General features: G+C 42.7%; 1 protein-coding gene and 1 long non-coding RNA gene across 2 annotated transcripts in view; both read right to left on the bottom strand.

Annotated features, from left to right (window-relative positions):
• Positions 1-9,929, bottom strand: part of LOC138352379 (uncharacterized) — a 288,630-nt gene extending 278,701 nt beyond the window's left edge. Inside the window, exon 1 of the long non-coding RNA XR_011222787.1 lies at positions 9,630-9,929. This is a non-coding gene — a long non-coding RNA (uncharacterized lncRNA). The remainder of the gene's footprint in view (positions 1-9,629) is intronic.
• Positions 9,930-10,584: 655 nt separating this feature from the next.
• On the bottom strand, positions 10,585-11,178 carry LOC138351314 (splicing regulatory glutamine/lysine-rich protein 1-like). The gene has a single exon (XM_069302984.1). The coding sequence runs from the start codon at positions 11,176-11,178 to the stop codon at positions 10,585-10,587; it is 594 nt and encodes a 197-aa protein (XP_069159085.1).
• Between the last annotated feature and the right edge of the window lie 3,922 nt (positions 11,179-15,100).

The raw sequence follows: 15,100 nt of genomic DNA, 5'->3' as shown, positions 1-15,100 counted from the left end.
AAGGGCGATTTAAGTAGGATCATTGGAACACATTTGTCTCACTATTTCATTGTAAATATTTACTATTTTATGCTATAATTATCCATGTGTGGGCCTGTGTTTGGTTGCTGCATCGGATGGGCCAATAGGCCCTCTGCAGTGGTCACGTATTGTACCTCACCTCACTCCATTCTCTCCTGCCTATTTTTGTCCAGTACTCGACCTGTAAAACCACTCGTTCTGAAGATGTATTAAAATTATATTAAAAGATGTAAATATACGGAAGTACTTAAGGAAATTCCTGTTTCAATTTTCCTCCGTGGTCTGACACTGTCATATATATGTATATATATATATATGTATATATATATATATATATAAATATATATATATATATATATATATATATATATATATATATTTATATATATATATATATATATATATATATTTATATATATATATATATATATATATATATATATATATATATATATATATATATATATATATATATATATATATATATATATATGACGTGTATCGTGATCCGGCCTGTACTCCTCTTGACATACCAGAAAACATTCTAAGGAGACTACTCCAAGCCAGCACTAAAGAGGCACCCTTCTTGAGCCCGGATGGGCACATGTATAAGCAAGTAGATGGGGTCGCCATGGGTTCTCCCCTAGGTGTCCTGTTTGCGAACTTCTACATGGGTACCATCGAACAAAAGGTCTTAGTCGACATGAACTTGAAACCGGCCATATACTGCAGGTATGTTGACGACATATGTACACAGGTACCTGATGTCAGACATCTGCAGGAGCTGAAGGAGGCATTTGAGTAGAATTCTGTGTTGCGTTTCACTTACGAGATGGAGAAGGATGGGAAGCCGCCCTTTCTAGATGTAACAGTCATGGAAAGGAGCGGAGGTTTCCACACTGCAGTCTACACTAAGGAAACAAACATAGGAATGTGCCTAAATGCCAATAGCGACTGCCCCGACAGGTACAAAGGGAGTGTCGTTAACGCTTATGTCGACCGAGCTCTCAGCCACAGCTCAGGATGGAAGCAAGTCGATGAAGAACTCTGTAGGGTATGGCAGGTCCTTGTCAACAACGGCTTCTCCAATGGTTTCGTCGAAGACATCATAAGAAGGAAAGTGAAAAGCCATGCAACCTCTGAAGAGACAACTAACACAACACCTATACCCCCTATTAGACTATTTTACAGGAACTTCTTTTCCACAGCTCATAAAACGGAGGAAAGGGTCCTGAAAGATATTGTTAATAGAAACGTTATCCCTACAGACAAAAATCAGAAGATACAATTGACGATCTACTATAAAACCAAGAAAACTGCCAACCTACTCATGAGAAACTCTCCAGACACAAAGCAGAACGCTTTAAAAGAGACCAATGTCGTCTATACCTTCAAATGCCCACTTGGAGACTGTAAGCCTCAAAGAATTCAGTATATAGGCAAGACAACAACATCTCTTTCCAGGCGATTAACGATGCATAAGCAACAGGGCTCCATTAAGGAACATATAATCTCTTCCCACAACCAGACCATCACCAGAGAAGTCTTAACAAAAAACACGGAAATCATCGATAGATACAGCGATAGCAGGCGGCTAGATATCTGCGAGGCACTACACATCAAGAAGTCAACACCAGCAATCAACAGCCAATTATTGCACAACTATATTCTACCCACCTCAAGACTCCGCTCCAATATAGAAGCATCAAGAAATATGGACCAATAGGCTTTCTACAAACACTTCTATTCAATATCCATTGTTTCGTGTTCTGTCTTGTGTTGATACTTTTAATACCCTATTAATATCCTCTAATGCCACATCATCCTTCCCACCTCACTCAAATGTAATGCCACATCACCCTTCCCACCTCACTCAAATGTAGATATAAAATCAGGGAAATGCAAGTTCTAATCAGTTGTGTATTTGTGAAGTCTTTGAAAATGTAATAAGTTTTACGAAACGCGCCCGTGTCGCGTCAGACTAGAAATAAAAATGAATTTTGGAGAAGTGATTTTTGATTTACCTCCAACAGTGAAGCATAATGTACGAAAGATTGAGAAAATTCGTGTTAGAATTATTAATCTTACTTTTTCGGTCATATTTAATAAAATATATATATATATATATATATATATATATATATATATATATATACGATTGTATTATATGATTGTATATATATATATATATATACCTACATATATATATATATATATATATATATATATATATATATATATATATATATATATATATATATATATATATATATTCAAATAATTGATTAGGAATAATACCCCTTATTGGTGTTTGTGTAGATATGTTGTCGTCAATATGAGAGATCGTGAGAAAGTGAGATAAAAGAAACACAAATCTTCTCAAGCTTATAGACCCCCTGGTTGGTTATAGTTCATTAAATAATTGAAGTGTCTAGTGGTTCTATTGTGGTTGAAACTGTTGTTGATTATGGGACTGGTAGTCCGTAATATATCTGGTGAAAGTGGTGCTATGTCCAGGACATTTGTGATTCTTGATAGAGCCATCTGCATCGTCAGACAGAGAGGTGTTGTCTTGTCTATATATTGAGATCATTGGAGCTGACAGTCCCCAAGTGAACATCTGAAGACATACGGACGACGTTCGTCTCTTTCAAGGTGTTTTATTGGTGTCAGGAGAGCTCTTTTTGAGAAGGGTGGAAGTTTTAAAGGCACTTGAAAAGAAATGTGTGAGTGTGTGTGTGTATATGTGTGTGTGTGTGTACTCACCTAGCTGTATTCACCTAGTTGTGCTTGCTGGGATTGAGCCCTGGCTCTTTGGTCCCGCCTCTCAACTGTCAATCAACTGGTGTACAGATTCCTGAGACTACTGGGCTCTATCATATCTACATTTGAAATTGTGTATGGAGTCAGCCTCCACCACATCACTTCCTAGTGCATTCCATTTATTAACTACTTCGACACTAAAAAATTCTTTCTAACGTCCCTGTGGCTCATGTGGGTACTCAGTTTCCACTTGTGTCCCCTTGTTCGCGTACCACCAGTGTTGAATAGTTTATCCTTGTCTACTCGTTCGATTCCAATGAGGATTTTGTAGGTAGTGATCATGTCTTTCCTTATTCTTCTGTCTTTCAGTGTCGAAGGTGCATATCCCGCAGCCTTTCCTCATAACTCATGCCTCTTAGTTCTGGGAATAGCCTAGTGGCAGACCTTTGAACTTTTTCCTGCTTCATCTTGTGCTTGACAAGGTACGGGCTCCATGCTGGGGCCGCATACTCCAGGATTGGTCTTGCATATGTGGTATACAAGATTCTGAATGATTCCTTACACAGGTTCCTGAAGGCTGTTGTGATGTTAGCCAGCCTCACATATGCCGCAGACGTTATTCTTTTTATGTGGGCTTCAGGAGACAGGTTTGGTGTGATATCAACCCTCTAGATCTTTCTCTCTGTCCATTTCATTAAGTACTTTATCTCCTATTCTGTATCCTGTGTCTGGCCCCCAGTTTCCACCCCTAGTTTCATTACTTTGCATTTACTCGGGTTGAACTTTAACAGCCATTAGTTGGACCATTCACTCAGTCTGTCTAAATCATCTTGTAGCCTCCTACTATCATCCTCTGTTTCAATCCTCCTCATAATTTTTGCATCATCAGCAAACATTGAGAGAAACGAGTCTATACCCTCTGGGAGATCATTTACATATACCAGAATCAGTATAGGTCCAAGTACTGACCTCTGCGGGACTCCACTGGTGACGTATTCCTTATCCAAAGGAGTACTTTCCCTTTCACTCCTGCCTGCATCTCCAGCTTGTGTACTAGTCTCCTATGTGGCAATGTGTCGAAGGCTTTCTGGCAATCCAAAAATATGCAGTCTGCCCACCCCTCCCTTTCTTGCCTGATTTTTGTTGCCTGGTCGTACAATTTAATTGATCCTGTGAGGCAGGGCTTGCCATCTCTGAACCCATTTTGATGCTGTGTTACAAAGTTCTTTCGCTCCAGATGTTCCACTAGCTTTCTTCACACAATCTTCTCCATCAGCTTGCATGGTATGCAGGTACAAAAGTCCATCGTACAAGCAAACAAAAGGTAAACACATATCACATATCACATAACACATAACCAGAAAAGGTCACCACACATGAAGTGATCAACACACACAAGAGTTGATCAACACACACAAGAGGTGATCAACACACACAAGAGTTGATCAACACACACAAGAGGTGATCAACACACACACAAGAGGTGATCAACACACACAAGAGGTGATCAACACACACAAGAGGTGATCAACACACACAAGAGGTGATCAACACACACACAAGAGGTGATCAACACACACAAGAGGTGATCAACACACACAAGAGGTGATCAACACACACAAGAGGTGATCAACACACACAAGAGGTGATCAACACACACAAGAGTTGATCAACACACACAAGAGGTGATCAACACACACACAAGAGGTGATCAACACACACACAAGAGGTGATCAACACACACAAGAGTTGATCTACACACACACAAGAGGTGATCAACACACACAAGAGGTGATCAACACACACACAAGAGGTGATCAACACACACAAGAGTTGATCAACACACACACAAGAGGTGATCAACACACACAAGAGGTGATCAACACACACAAGAGTTGATCAACACACACACAAGAGGTGATCAACACACACAAGAGGTGATCAACACACACAAGAGTTGATCAACACACACAAGAGGTGATCAACACACACACAAGAGGTGATCAACACACACACAAGAGGTGATCAACACACACAAGAGTTGATCAACACACACACAAGAGGTGATCAACACACACAAGAGGTGATCAACACACACAAGAGGTGATCAACACACACAAGAGGTGATCAACACACTCAAGAGGTGATCAACAAACAACAAACACAAAAATCAACACAAACACACATTCCTCCCAGTAAACAACCCAGAATGTTTACATCAGTACAACCACCCAATTTCTTCCCAAACGATCGTTAAGTGAATTACTGCAACTCAAAACTACAAGAATTTCCTCGGCATAATTTTTTCCAACTGTAATCCACTCTCACGAGAGGAAAATAATCTCCCAAATCCCAAGATTACGTGAAGGTCTAATAGGGTAATCCCTGGATTACGTGTACGAATACATATATTGTAATCTCTGGAATTCGTGTAGGTCTACAAATAACGTAGGCCTACACGTTTCACAGTCGTTTCAGTTGACTGATTGTTTGATAATTTGACTTTCGTCAGAGTGTGTAGTTATGGACTTGCCAGGTGAGCTTAAGCGATTGGGCCATGATTTTTAAAGCTAGTTAGTTGAGTTGTAATGTTAGTTACTAACTCATTGTAAAAAATGATTCAGTTTTAGGTGGAGGAACTTTCCTTAGTCACTGCTCCTTCACTGAAGCAGTGCTTCCTTATATCACTGTTATTCACTGTTGTTACACTGAAGCAGTGCTTCCTTATATCACTGTTATTCACTGCTAATACATTGAAGCAGTGTTTCCGTTTATCACCGTTATTCACTGTTGTTACACTGAAGCAGTGCTTCATTATATCACTGTTATTCACTGCCCAGACACTGTAACAGACCTTCCCTATTATCACCATTATTCACTGCTACTTCACTGAAGCTGTGCTTACTTCCTTACAGCACACACAAAAATCAACACAAACACGAACACAAGAATCAACACACAACAATCACAAAAATCAACACACAACAAACACAATCACGAACACACATTTTGTGTTGATGTCACGCTGAAGGAGACCATATTGAATACTTCATACCCAAGACTCTACTACAAATTAGAGGTATTGTCAGGCAACATCACCGTGACAAGGTAACTGAGGAAAGGAGGATAGAAGCACAAACCAGTGAATCTGTACGATGGTACAACATGGTAGCAGCTGGCAATCCTAATCACTATGGACGAAGAGGAGGAGGACGCGGGAGAGAATCAGTAATAGCGAGAATCCGTCTTGGATACAAATATCCATGGAGATATGGAATGGCGATAACAGTTGATCAACGAAGTTGCAGAATCTGTGGTGAGAGTGATGCATACCGCCTTGACCACTATCTACGTGAATGTGAACACCTGAGAGACATTAGAAATATGTGTAGAATAATAAACCCCACATTGTTTGAGTTAGGAAAACACTATTTGTCAAATATTGATACTGTTCTTAAAAGATTCCCCCCATTTTGCACCAGCAAGATAACGTAAGCTTTTAAGGGTTGACAGATGTTAATCTTCTTGTTTGAGGAGCTGTTCACTTGAGGCAGTTAAGCAAGTCCCAGCTGTGTCTGGGTACAAGTGGATGAACAACCCAGCGGGTTTTCTTCCTTTTTGGGATTGTTGTACACGCTGCTATGGCGGTGTGTCCACTCACAGGATGAGTGTTAAAAAATTAACAAACGCAAAAATCCTCACACAACAAACACAAAAATCAACACAAACACACATTCCTCTCAGTAAGCAACCCTGAATGCCCACATCAGTACAACCACCCAATTTCTCCCAAAAGATCGTTAGGTGAATTACTGCAACTCAAAACTACAAGAAATTTTCTGCATAATTTTGGTCTTACTATAATCCACTCTCATGACAGAAATATAATCTCTCAAAACCCTGGATTACGTGTAGGTCTAAAGTAGTGTAATCCCTGGATTACGTGTACGAATACAAATATTGTAATCCCTGGATTACGTGTACGAATACAAATATTGTAATCCCTGGATTACGTGTACGAATACAAATATTGTAATCCCTGGATTACGTGTAAGAATACAAATATTGTAATCCCTGGATTACGTTTAGGTCTACAAATAACGTAGGCCTGCACGTTTCAGAGTTGTTTCAGTTGACTGATTGTTTGATAATTTGATTTTCCTCAAATTTTGTAGTTATGGGCTTGCCAGGTGAGCTTAAGCGATTGGGCCATGATTTTTAAAGCTAGTTAGTTGAGTTGTAATGTTAGTAACTAACTCATTGTAAAGAATGATTCAGTGTTAGGTGGAGGAACTTTCCTTAGTCACTTATATCACTGTTATTCACAGTAACAGTGATATAACAGTATATCACTGTTATTCGCTTCCTTATATCACTGTTATTCACTGCTCCCACACTGAAGCAGTGGTTCATTATATCATTATATATATCACTATATCGCTGTCCACTCAGCCGTCAGCCTCCTATACATATGTGTGTGTTTATTCACCTAGTTGTGATTGCGGGGGTTGAGCTCTGACTCTTTCGGTCCGCCTCTCAACTGTCAATCAACTGTTTCTACTACTACTACTTTTTTCCCACATCACACACACACACACAACCCAGGAAGCAGCCCGTGACGGCTGACTAATTCCCACGTACCTATTTACTGCAAGGTAACAGGGGCATAGGGTGAAAGAAACTCTGCCCATCGTTTCTCGCCGGCTCCTGCGTTCGAACCCGGGGCCACAGGATCACGTGTCCAGCGTGCTGTCCGCTCGGCCACCGGCTACAGTACACCAACCCGGGTACACCACCCCGTGTGTGTGTACTCACCTATTTGTGCTTGCAGGATCGAGCATTGACTCTTGGATCCCGCCTTTACAGCCATCGGTTGTTTACAGCAATGACTCCTGTCCCATTTCCCTATCATACCTAATTTTAAAGGTATGAATAGTATTTGCTTCCACAACCTGTTCCCCAAGTGCATTCCATTTTTCCACTACTCTCACGCTAAAAGAAAACTTCCTAACATCTCTGTGACTCATCTGAGTTTCCAGTTTCCACCCATGTCCCCTCGTTCTGTTATTATTACGTGTGAACATTTCATCTATTTCCACTTTGTCAATTCCCCTGAGTATTTTATATGTCCCTATCATATCTCCTCTCTCCCTTCTTTTCTCTAGTGTCGTAAGGTTCAGTTCCCTCAGACGTTCTTCATATCCCATCCCTCGTAACTCTGGGACAAGCCTCGTCGCAAACCTCTGAACCTTCTCCAGTTTCCTTATGTGTTACTTCAGGTGGGGGCTCTATGGTGGCGCGGCATCATGGAGCCGCACACACACACATGTGTGTGTGTGTGTGTGTGTGTGTACTCACCTAGTTGTACTCACATAGTTGTGCTTGCGGGGGTTGAGCTCTGGCTCTTTGGTCCCGCCTCTCAACCGTCAATCAACAGGTGTACAGGTTCCTGAGCCTATTGGACTCTATCATATCTACACTTGAAACTGTGTATGGAGTCAGCCTTCACTACATTACTTCCTAATGCATTCCATTTGTCAACCACTCTGACACTAAAAAAGTTCTTTTTAATATCTCTGTGGCTCATTTGGGCACTCAGTTTCCACCTGTATCCCCTAGTGCGTGTGCCCTTTGTGTTAAATAGCCTGTCTTTATCAACCTTGTCGATTCCCTTGAGAATCTTGAATGTGGTGATCATGTCCCCCATAACTCTTCTGTCTTCCAACGAAGTGAGGTTTAATTCCCGTAGTCTCTCCTCGTAGCTCATACCTCTCAGCTCGGGTACTAGTCTGGTGGCAAACCTTTGAACCTTTTCCAGTTTAGTCTTATGCTTGACTAGATATGGACTCCATGCTGGAGCCGCATACTCCAGGATTGGTCTGACATATGTGGTATATAATGTTCTGAAAGATTCCTTACACAAGTTTCTAAAGGCCGTTCTTATGTTAGCCAACCTGGCATATGCTGCTGATGTTATCCTCTTGATATGAGCTTCAGTGGACAGGTCTGGCGTGATATCAACCCCCAAGTCTTTCTCTCTCTCTGACTCTTGAAGTATTTTATCTCCCAAATGATATCTTGTATCTGGTCTCCTGCTTCCTAACCCTATCTTCATTACATTACATTTGCTTAGGTTAAACTCTAATAGCCATTTGTTCGACCATTCCTGCAGCTTGTCCAGGTTTTCTTGAAGCCTCAAGCTGTCCTCTGTCTTAATCCTTCTCCTCACACACACCTCTTCTTCTTTATCCTCCTCTTCTCTTAATCCTGTGTGTGTGTGTGTGTGTGTGTGTGTGTGTGTGTGTGTGTGTGTGTGTGTGTGTGTGTGTGTGTGTGTGTGTGTGTGTGTGTGTGTGTGTGTGTGTGTGTGTGTGTGTGCGCGCGCGTGAATACGTTCGCACTTGTCTGTGCATGTTTCAATAACCTCCCCCCCCCCCACCTCCACTTATTTGTATTTGTGTACAAAAATAAATCAATATCCACTCAGTTTCATAAATTGCATCTATTGTTATATTCTCACTCTCTTCTTGTATCATCTATTGGTCTAACTGCTCGCGAATTTCTGTTTTGAAAATCTATTAATTTCATGTTCACAATTATTTTTGTTTTAAAGTTCAAGGGTTAATTCAATTGATATATATAAATATATATATATATATATATATATATATATATATATATATATATATATATATATATATATATATATATATATATATATATATATATATACACATGTGTGTGTGTGTGTGTGTGCAAGTCATAGATCACTAAGTACATGACCCAGTCAGGGTCAATTAGAGTTCTCAGAATTAAAGTTCATACATAAGAAATTCCTTACTTACCTTTGTTTCAAGGTGATCTTAATCTCCAAGAGTTTCCACCAATATTCTCCAACTCGTTTTTTTATGGGGTTAAAACTTGGTGCACAAAATCATGATACTTTTCCAGCCATCAAAATCCTCTTTTCCAAACAATAAAACACATCATATAACATGAGATTAAAATCAAATTTACACACACACACTCACAAAAATATTCACTTTTATTTCTGAACCGTTTCACCCGCGAGCACTTTCTTCAAGAGAGAGAGAGAGAGGGGAGAGAGAGGGGAAGGCAGGAGACGTCACGGTAGGTCTGCTCTCGACCACGTCCGACGGACAACTGAGAGGCCCTTTACCACAGGACCGGGCCCTCGGGCCCTGGAGCGAGCGTCAGGTTGTGCAAGTTGCTCTCCCAGATATTGCTGGAACACCTCACTGATTCTTTTGGCGGTATACTTGACATCTTCCAAAAGACCCATTTCTTTCCAATTGCGCGCGTTCTTCTCTCTCACTGCCTCCTTTGAGCTGTACTTTTGGCTAAATTTGTGTTGCTTTTAGTGACTTTTTTGGGTAATGTTTGCCAAAAGATTTTATTTTTTAGGTGTTTTCGAAAACATTATCGCCTTGCGATGTTTGTATATATTTTTGGTAACTTTTATGGCGGGATGAATTGGCGCCAAAAGCTATCTCTGTTGGTGTTAATTATCGCCTCACGACATTTGAGTCAAGATTTGGGGAAATTTAGGTAAATTTGCTCTGGAACGGTTCATTATACGAGTAAATATTACGTTGATAAACAACAGTAGAGTCAAGAATATATTCACAGAGGAAATATGCCATTATAAGTCTCCTTAATCAGTTATTTTCTTCTGACTTTTATATATATATATTTTTGCTATTTTAGGCTTTTTTTATTCTTTTTCTAGACATTTTGTTTTGTTTTAATTCCTTTGTTATTCTTATGCGTGTTGACTTTTTAGTTCTTGGTGTTCTTTGTCCTTGGTGTTCTTTGTCCTTGGTGTTCTTTGTCCTTGGTGTTCTTTGTCCTTGGTGTTCTTTGTTGATGGTGTTCTTTGTCCTTGGTGTTCTTTGTCCTTGGTGTTCTTTGTTGATGGTGTTCTTTGTCCTTGGTGTTCTTTGTCCTTGGTGTTCTTTGTCCTTGGTGTTCTTTGTTGATGGTGTTCTTTGTCCTTGGTGTTGTTTGTCCTTGGTGTTGTTTGTCCTTGGTGTTCTTTGTCCTTGGTGTTCTTTGTCCTTGGTGTTGTTTGTCCTTGGTGTTCTTTGTCCTTGGTGTTCTTTGTCCTTGGTGTTGTTTGTCCTTGGTGTTCTTTGTCCTTGGTGTTCTTTGTTCTTGGTGTTCTTTGTCCTTGGTGTTCTTTGTCCTTGGTGTTGTTTGTCCTTGGTGTTCTTTGTCCTTGGTGTTCTTTGTTCTTGGTGTTCTTTGTCCTTGGTGTTCTTTGTCCTTGGTGTTCTTTGTCCTTGGTGTTCTTTGTTGATGGTGTTCTTTGTTCTTGGTGTTCTTTGTTGATGGTGTTGTTTGTTGATGGTGTTCTTTATCCTTGGTGTTCATCGTGTTTTTGTCGTGTTTTTCTTGTTGTGTTTGTTCTTGTGGTCATTGTTGATGATGGCGCTCCTCTATTTCTGGGGTTTTGGGTACAGATCCATACATAGTTCTGTACCCAAACACAGCAGCACACCACGGTCCTGAACCCAATTACTGATGTAATGCATGGTTCTGAACCCAATTACAGATGTAATGCATGGTCCTGAACCCAATTACAGAAGCACACCACGGTCCTGAACCCAATTACAGAAGCACTACACGGTCCTGAACCCAATTACAGAAGCACTACACGGTCCTGAACCCCATTACAGCAGCACACCACGGTCCTGAACCCAATTACAGCAGCACACCACGGTCCTGAACCCAATTACAGAAGCACTACACGGTCCTGAACCCAATTACAGAAGCACTACACGATCCTGAACCCAATTACAGAAGCACTACACGGTCCTGAACCCAATTACAGAAGCACTACACGGTCCTGAACCCAATTACAGCAGCACACCACGGTCCTGAACCCAATTACAGAGGCACTACACGGTCCTGAACCCAATTACAGAAGCGCTACACGGTCCTGAACCCAATTACAGAAGCACTACACGGTCCTGAACCCAATTACAGAAGCACTACACGGTCCTGAACCCAATTACAGAAGCACTACACGGTCCTGAACCCAATTACAGAAGCACTACACGGGCCTGAACCCAATTACAGAAGCACTACACGGTCCTGAACCCAATTACAGCAGCACTACACGGTCCTGAGCCCAATTACTGCAGCACTGTATGATCTTGAACCCAGTTACAGCAGCACTGCATGATCCTGACCCAAATTACAGCAGCACTGCATGATCCTGAACCCAATTACAGCAGCACTGCACGATCCAGAACCCAATTACAGCAGCACTGCATGATCCTGAACCCAATTACAGCAGCACTACATGATCCTGAACCCAATTACAGCAGCACTGCATGATCCTGACCCCAATTACAGCAGCACTGCATGATCCTGAACCCAATTACAGCAGCACTGCACGGTCCTGAACCCAATTACAGAAGCACACCACGGTTCTGAACCCAATTACAGAAGCACTGCACGGTCCTGAACCCAATTACAGAAGCACACCACGGTCCTGAACCCAATTACAGCAGCACTACACGGTCCTGAGCCCAATTACTGCAGCACTGTATGATCTTGAACCCAGTTACAGCAGCACTGCATGATCCTGACCCCAATTACAGCAGCACTGCATGATCCAGAACCCAATTACAGCAGCACTGCATGATCCTGAACCCAATTACAGCAGCACTACATGATCCTGAACCCAATTACAGCAGCACTGCATGATCCTGACCCCAATTACAGCAGCACTGCATGATCCTGAACCCAATTACAGCAGCACTGCATGATCCTGAACCCAATTACAGCAGCACTGCATGATCCTGAACCCAATTACAACAGCACTGCATGATCCTGAACCCAATTACAGCAGCACTGCACGGTCCTGAACCCAATTACAGAAGCACACCACGGTTCTGAACCCAATTACAGAAGCACTGCACGGTCCTGAACTCAATTACAGAAGCACACCACGGTCCTGAACCCAATTACAGCAGCACACCACGGTCCTGAACCCAATTACAGAAGCACTACACGGTCCTGAACCCAATTACAGAAGCACTACACGGTCCTGAACCCAATTACAGAAGCACTACACGGTCCTGAACCCAATTACAGAAGCGCTACACGGTCCTGAACCCAATTACAGAAGCGGTACACGGTCCTGAACCAAATTACAGAAGCGCTACACGGTCCTAAACCCAATTACAGAAGCGCTACACGGTCCTGAACCCAATTACAGAAGCGCTACACGGTCCTGAACCCAATTACAGAAGCGCTACACGGTCCTGAACCCAATTACAGAAGCACTACACGGTCCTGAACCCAATTACAGCAGCACTGCATGATCCTGAACCCAGTTACAGAAGCAGTGCACGGTTTTGTTCCCAAATACAATACCAGCCAATGGTCCTGTACCCCAAATACAGTAGGACCTGTAGACCTGTATCCAGTTGCAGTATCCTCCCAGGGACCTGTACCCACACTGTACCAGTATCCTCCCAGGGACCTGTACCCACACTGTACCAGTATCCTCCCAGGGACCTGTACCCACATTGTACCAGTATCCTCCCAGGGACCTGTACCCACACTGTACCAGTATCCTCCCAGGGACCTGTACCCACACTGTACCAGTATCCTCCCAGGGACCTGTACCCACACTGTACCAGTATCCTCCCAGGGACCTGTACCCACATTGTACCAGTATCCTCCCAGGGACCTGTACCCACACTGTACCAGTATCCTCCCAGGGACCTGTACCCACACTGTACCAGTATCCTCCCAGGGACCTGTACCCACACTGTACCAGTATCCTCCCAGGGACCTGTACCCACATTGGGCCGCACCCTATGGGGCTGACCCTGAGTTATACAGGACTCTGTAGGATGAACAAGCCAACACAGAGGATCCTATGAACTGAAAATTATTATTCCTAAGACGATTCCCAACAGAGCGCTGAACTTATCGAAGAACGCGCGTTCTTTCATAAGTTCAGCGTTCTGTTAAGGTCCTGCGTTCTCTGACAAGGACCTGCGTTCTGTGATAAGGCCCAGCGTTCTCTGATAAGGTCGTGCGTTCTCTGACAAGATCCAGCGTTTTCTGATAAGGTCCTCGCGTTCTCTGATAAGGTCCTGCGTTCTCTGACAAGATCTTGCGTTCTCTGACAAGATCCAGCGTTTTCTGATAAGGTCGTGCGTTCTCTGATAAGGTCCTGCGCTTTCTAATAAGGTCCTCGCGTTCTCTGATAAGGTTCTGCGTTCTCTGATAAGGTCCTGCGTTCTCTGATAAGGTCCTGCGTTCTCTGATAAGGTCCTCGCGTTCTCTGATAAGGTTCTGCGTTCTCTGATAAGGTCCTGCGTTCTCTGATAAGGTCCTCGCGTTCTCTGATAAGGTCCTGCGTTCTCTGATAAGGTCCTCGCGTTCTCTGATAAGGTTCTGCGTTCTCTGATAAGGTCCTGCGTTCTCTGATAAGGTCCTGCGTTCTCTGATAAGGTCCTCGCGTTCTCTGACAAAGTTCTCGCGTTCTGTGATAAAGTCCTGCGTTCACTGGCAAGGTGTTCGCGTTCTCTAACAAGGTCCTGCGTTCTCTGACAAGGTCCTGCGTTCTCTAACAAGGTCCTGCGTTCTCTAACAAGGTCCTGCGTTCTCTGACAAGGTCCTGCGTTCTCTAACAAGGTCCTGCGTTCTCTAACAAGGTCCTGCGTTCTCTGACAAGGTCCTGCGTTCTCTAACAAGGTCCTGCGTTCTCTAACAAGGTCCTGCGTTCTCTGACAAGGTCCTGCGTTCTCTGACAAGGTCCTGTGTTCTCTGGCAAGGTCCTGCGTTCTCTGACAAGGTCCTGCGTTCTCTGACCACACTGGTGTTCATCACCTACCTGGAACCTTGATTATATTGCGTTCATCTGCGTTCTCATTAGGTAAAGTTCTTATTTTGCGTTCTCAGTCATGCTGATTGGTGCTCTATCACACGAATGTTCTCTGATGGAATGGGCTCCGTTCCAATCCTGTGTTTCTTGGGATTGTGTCCCAATTTTGTGTTGTGGGGGATTGTGTTCCAACCTTGTGTTCTTGGCGATTGTGTTCCAATCTGGTCTTCCAGGAGATTGTGTTCCAATCTTGTATTTTTCAGCGGTCATTGTCTCTCAGTGTTGCTGTATTCTGTAGGAGAACTGTCCCAGTTCTCTTCTCCCAGTGTGGGACAACTGTCCCACGTGTCTTCTCCCAGGGTGGGACAACTGTCCCAGTCTTGAATGCATCTGTGGGGCGTCTGGGCCAAGCTTGAGCTCTTCAAGCGTGTCTCTCTCCCAAGC

This window comes from Procambarus clarkii, chromosome 5 (assembly GCF_040958095.1).
Source record: "Procambarus clarkii isolate CNS0578487 chromosome 5, FALCON_Pclarkii_2.0, whole genome shotgun sequence".
In the NCBI taxonomy this organism is placed as follows: Eukaryota; Metazoa; Arthropoda; class Malacostraca; order Decapoda; family Cambaridae; genus Procambarus; species Procambarus clarkii.
The sequence above is the reverse complement of the archived record's forward strand: the minus strand, read 5'-3'. Positions and strand labels throughout refer to the sequence as shown.

Coding starts and splice junctions, on each gene's coding strand:
- LOC138351314 (XM_069302984.1), bottom strand. CDS start 11,178: ATGAACACCAAGGATAAAGAACACCATCAACAAACAACACCATCAACA.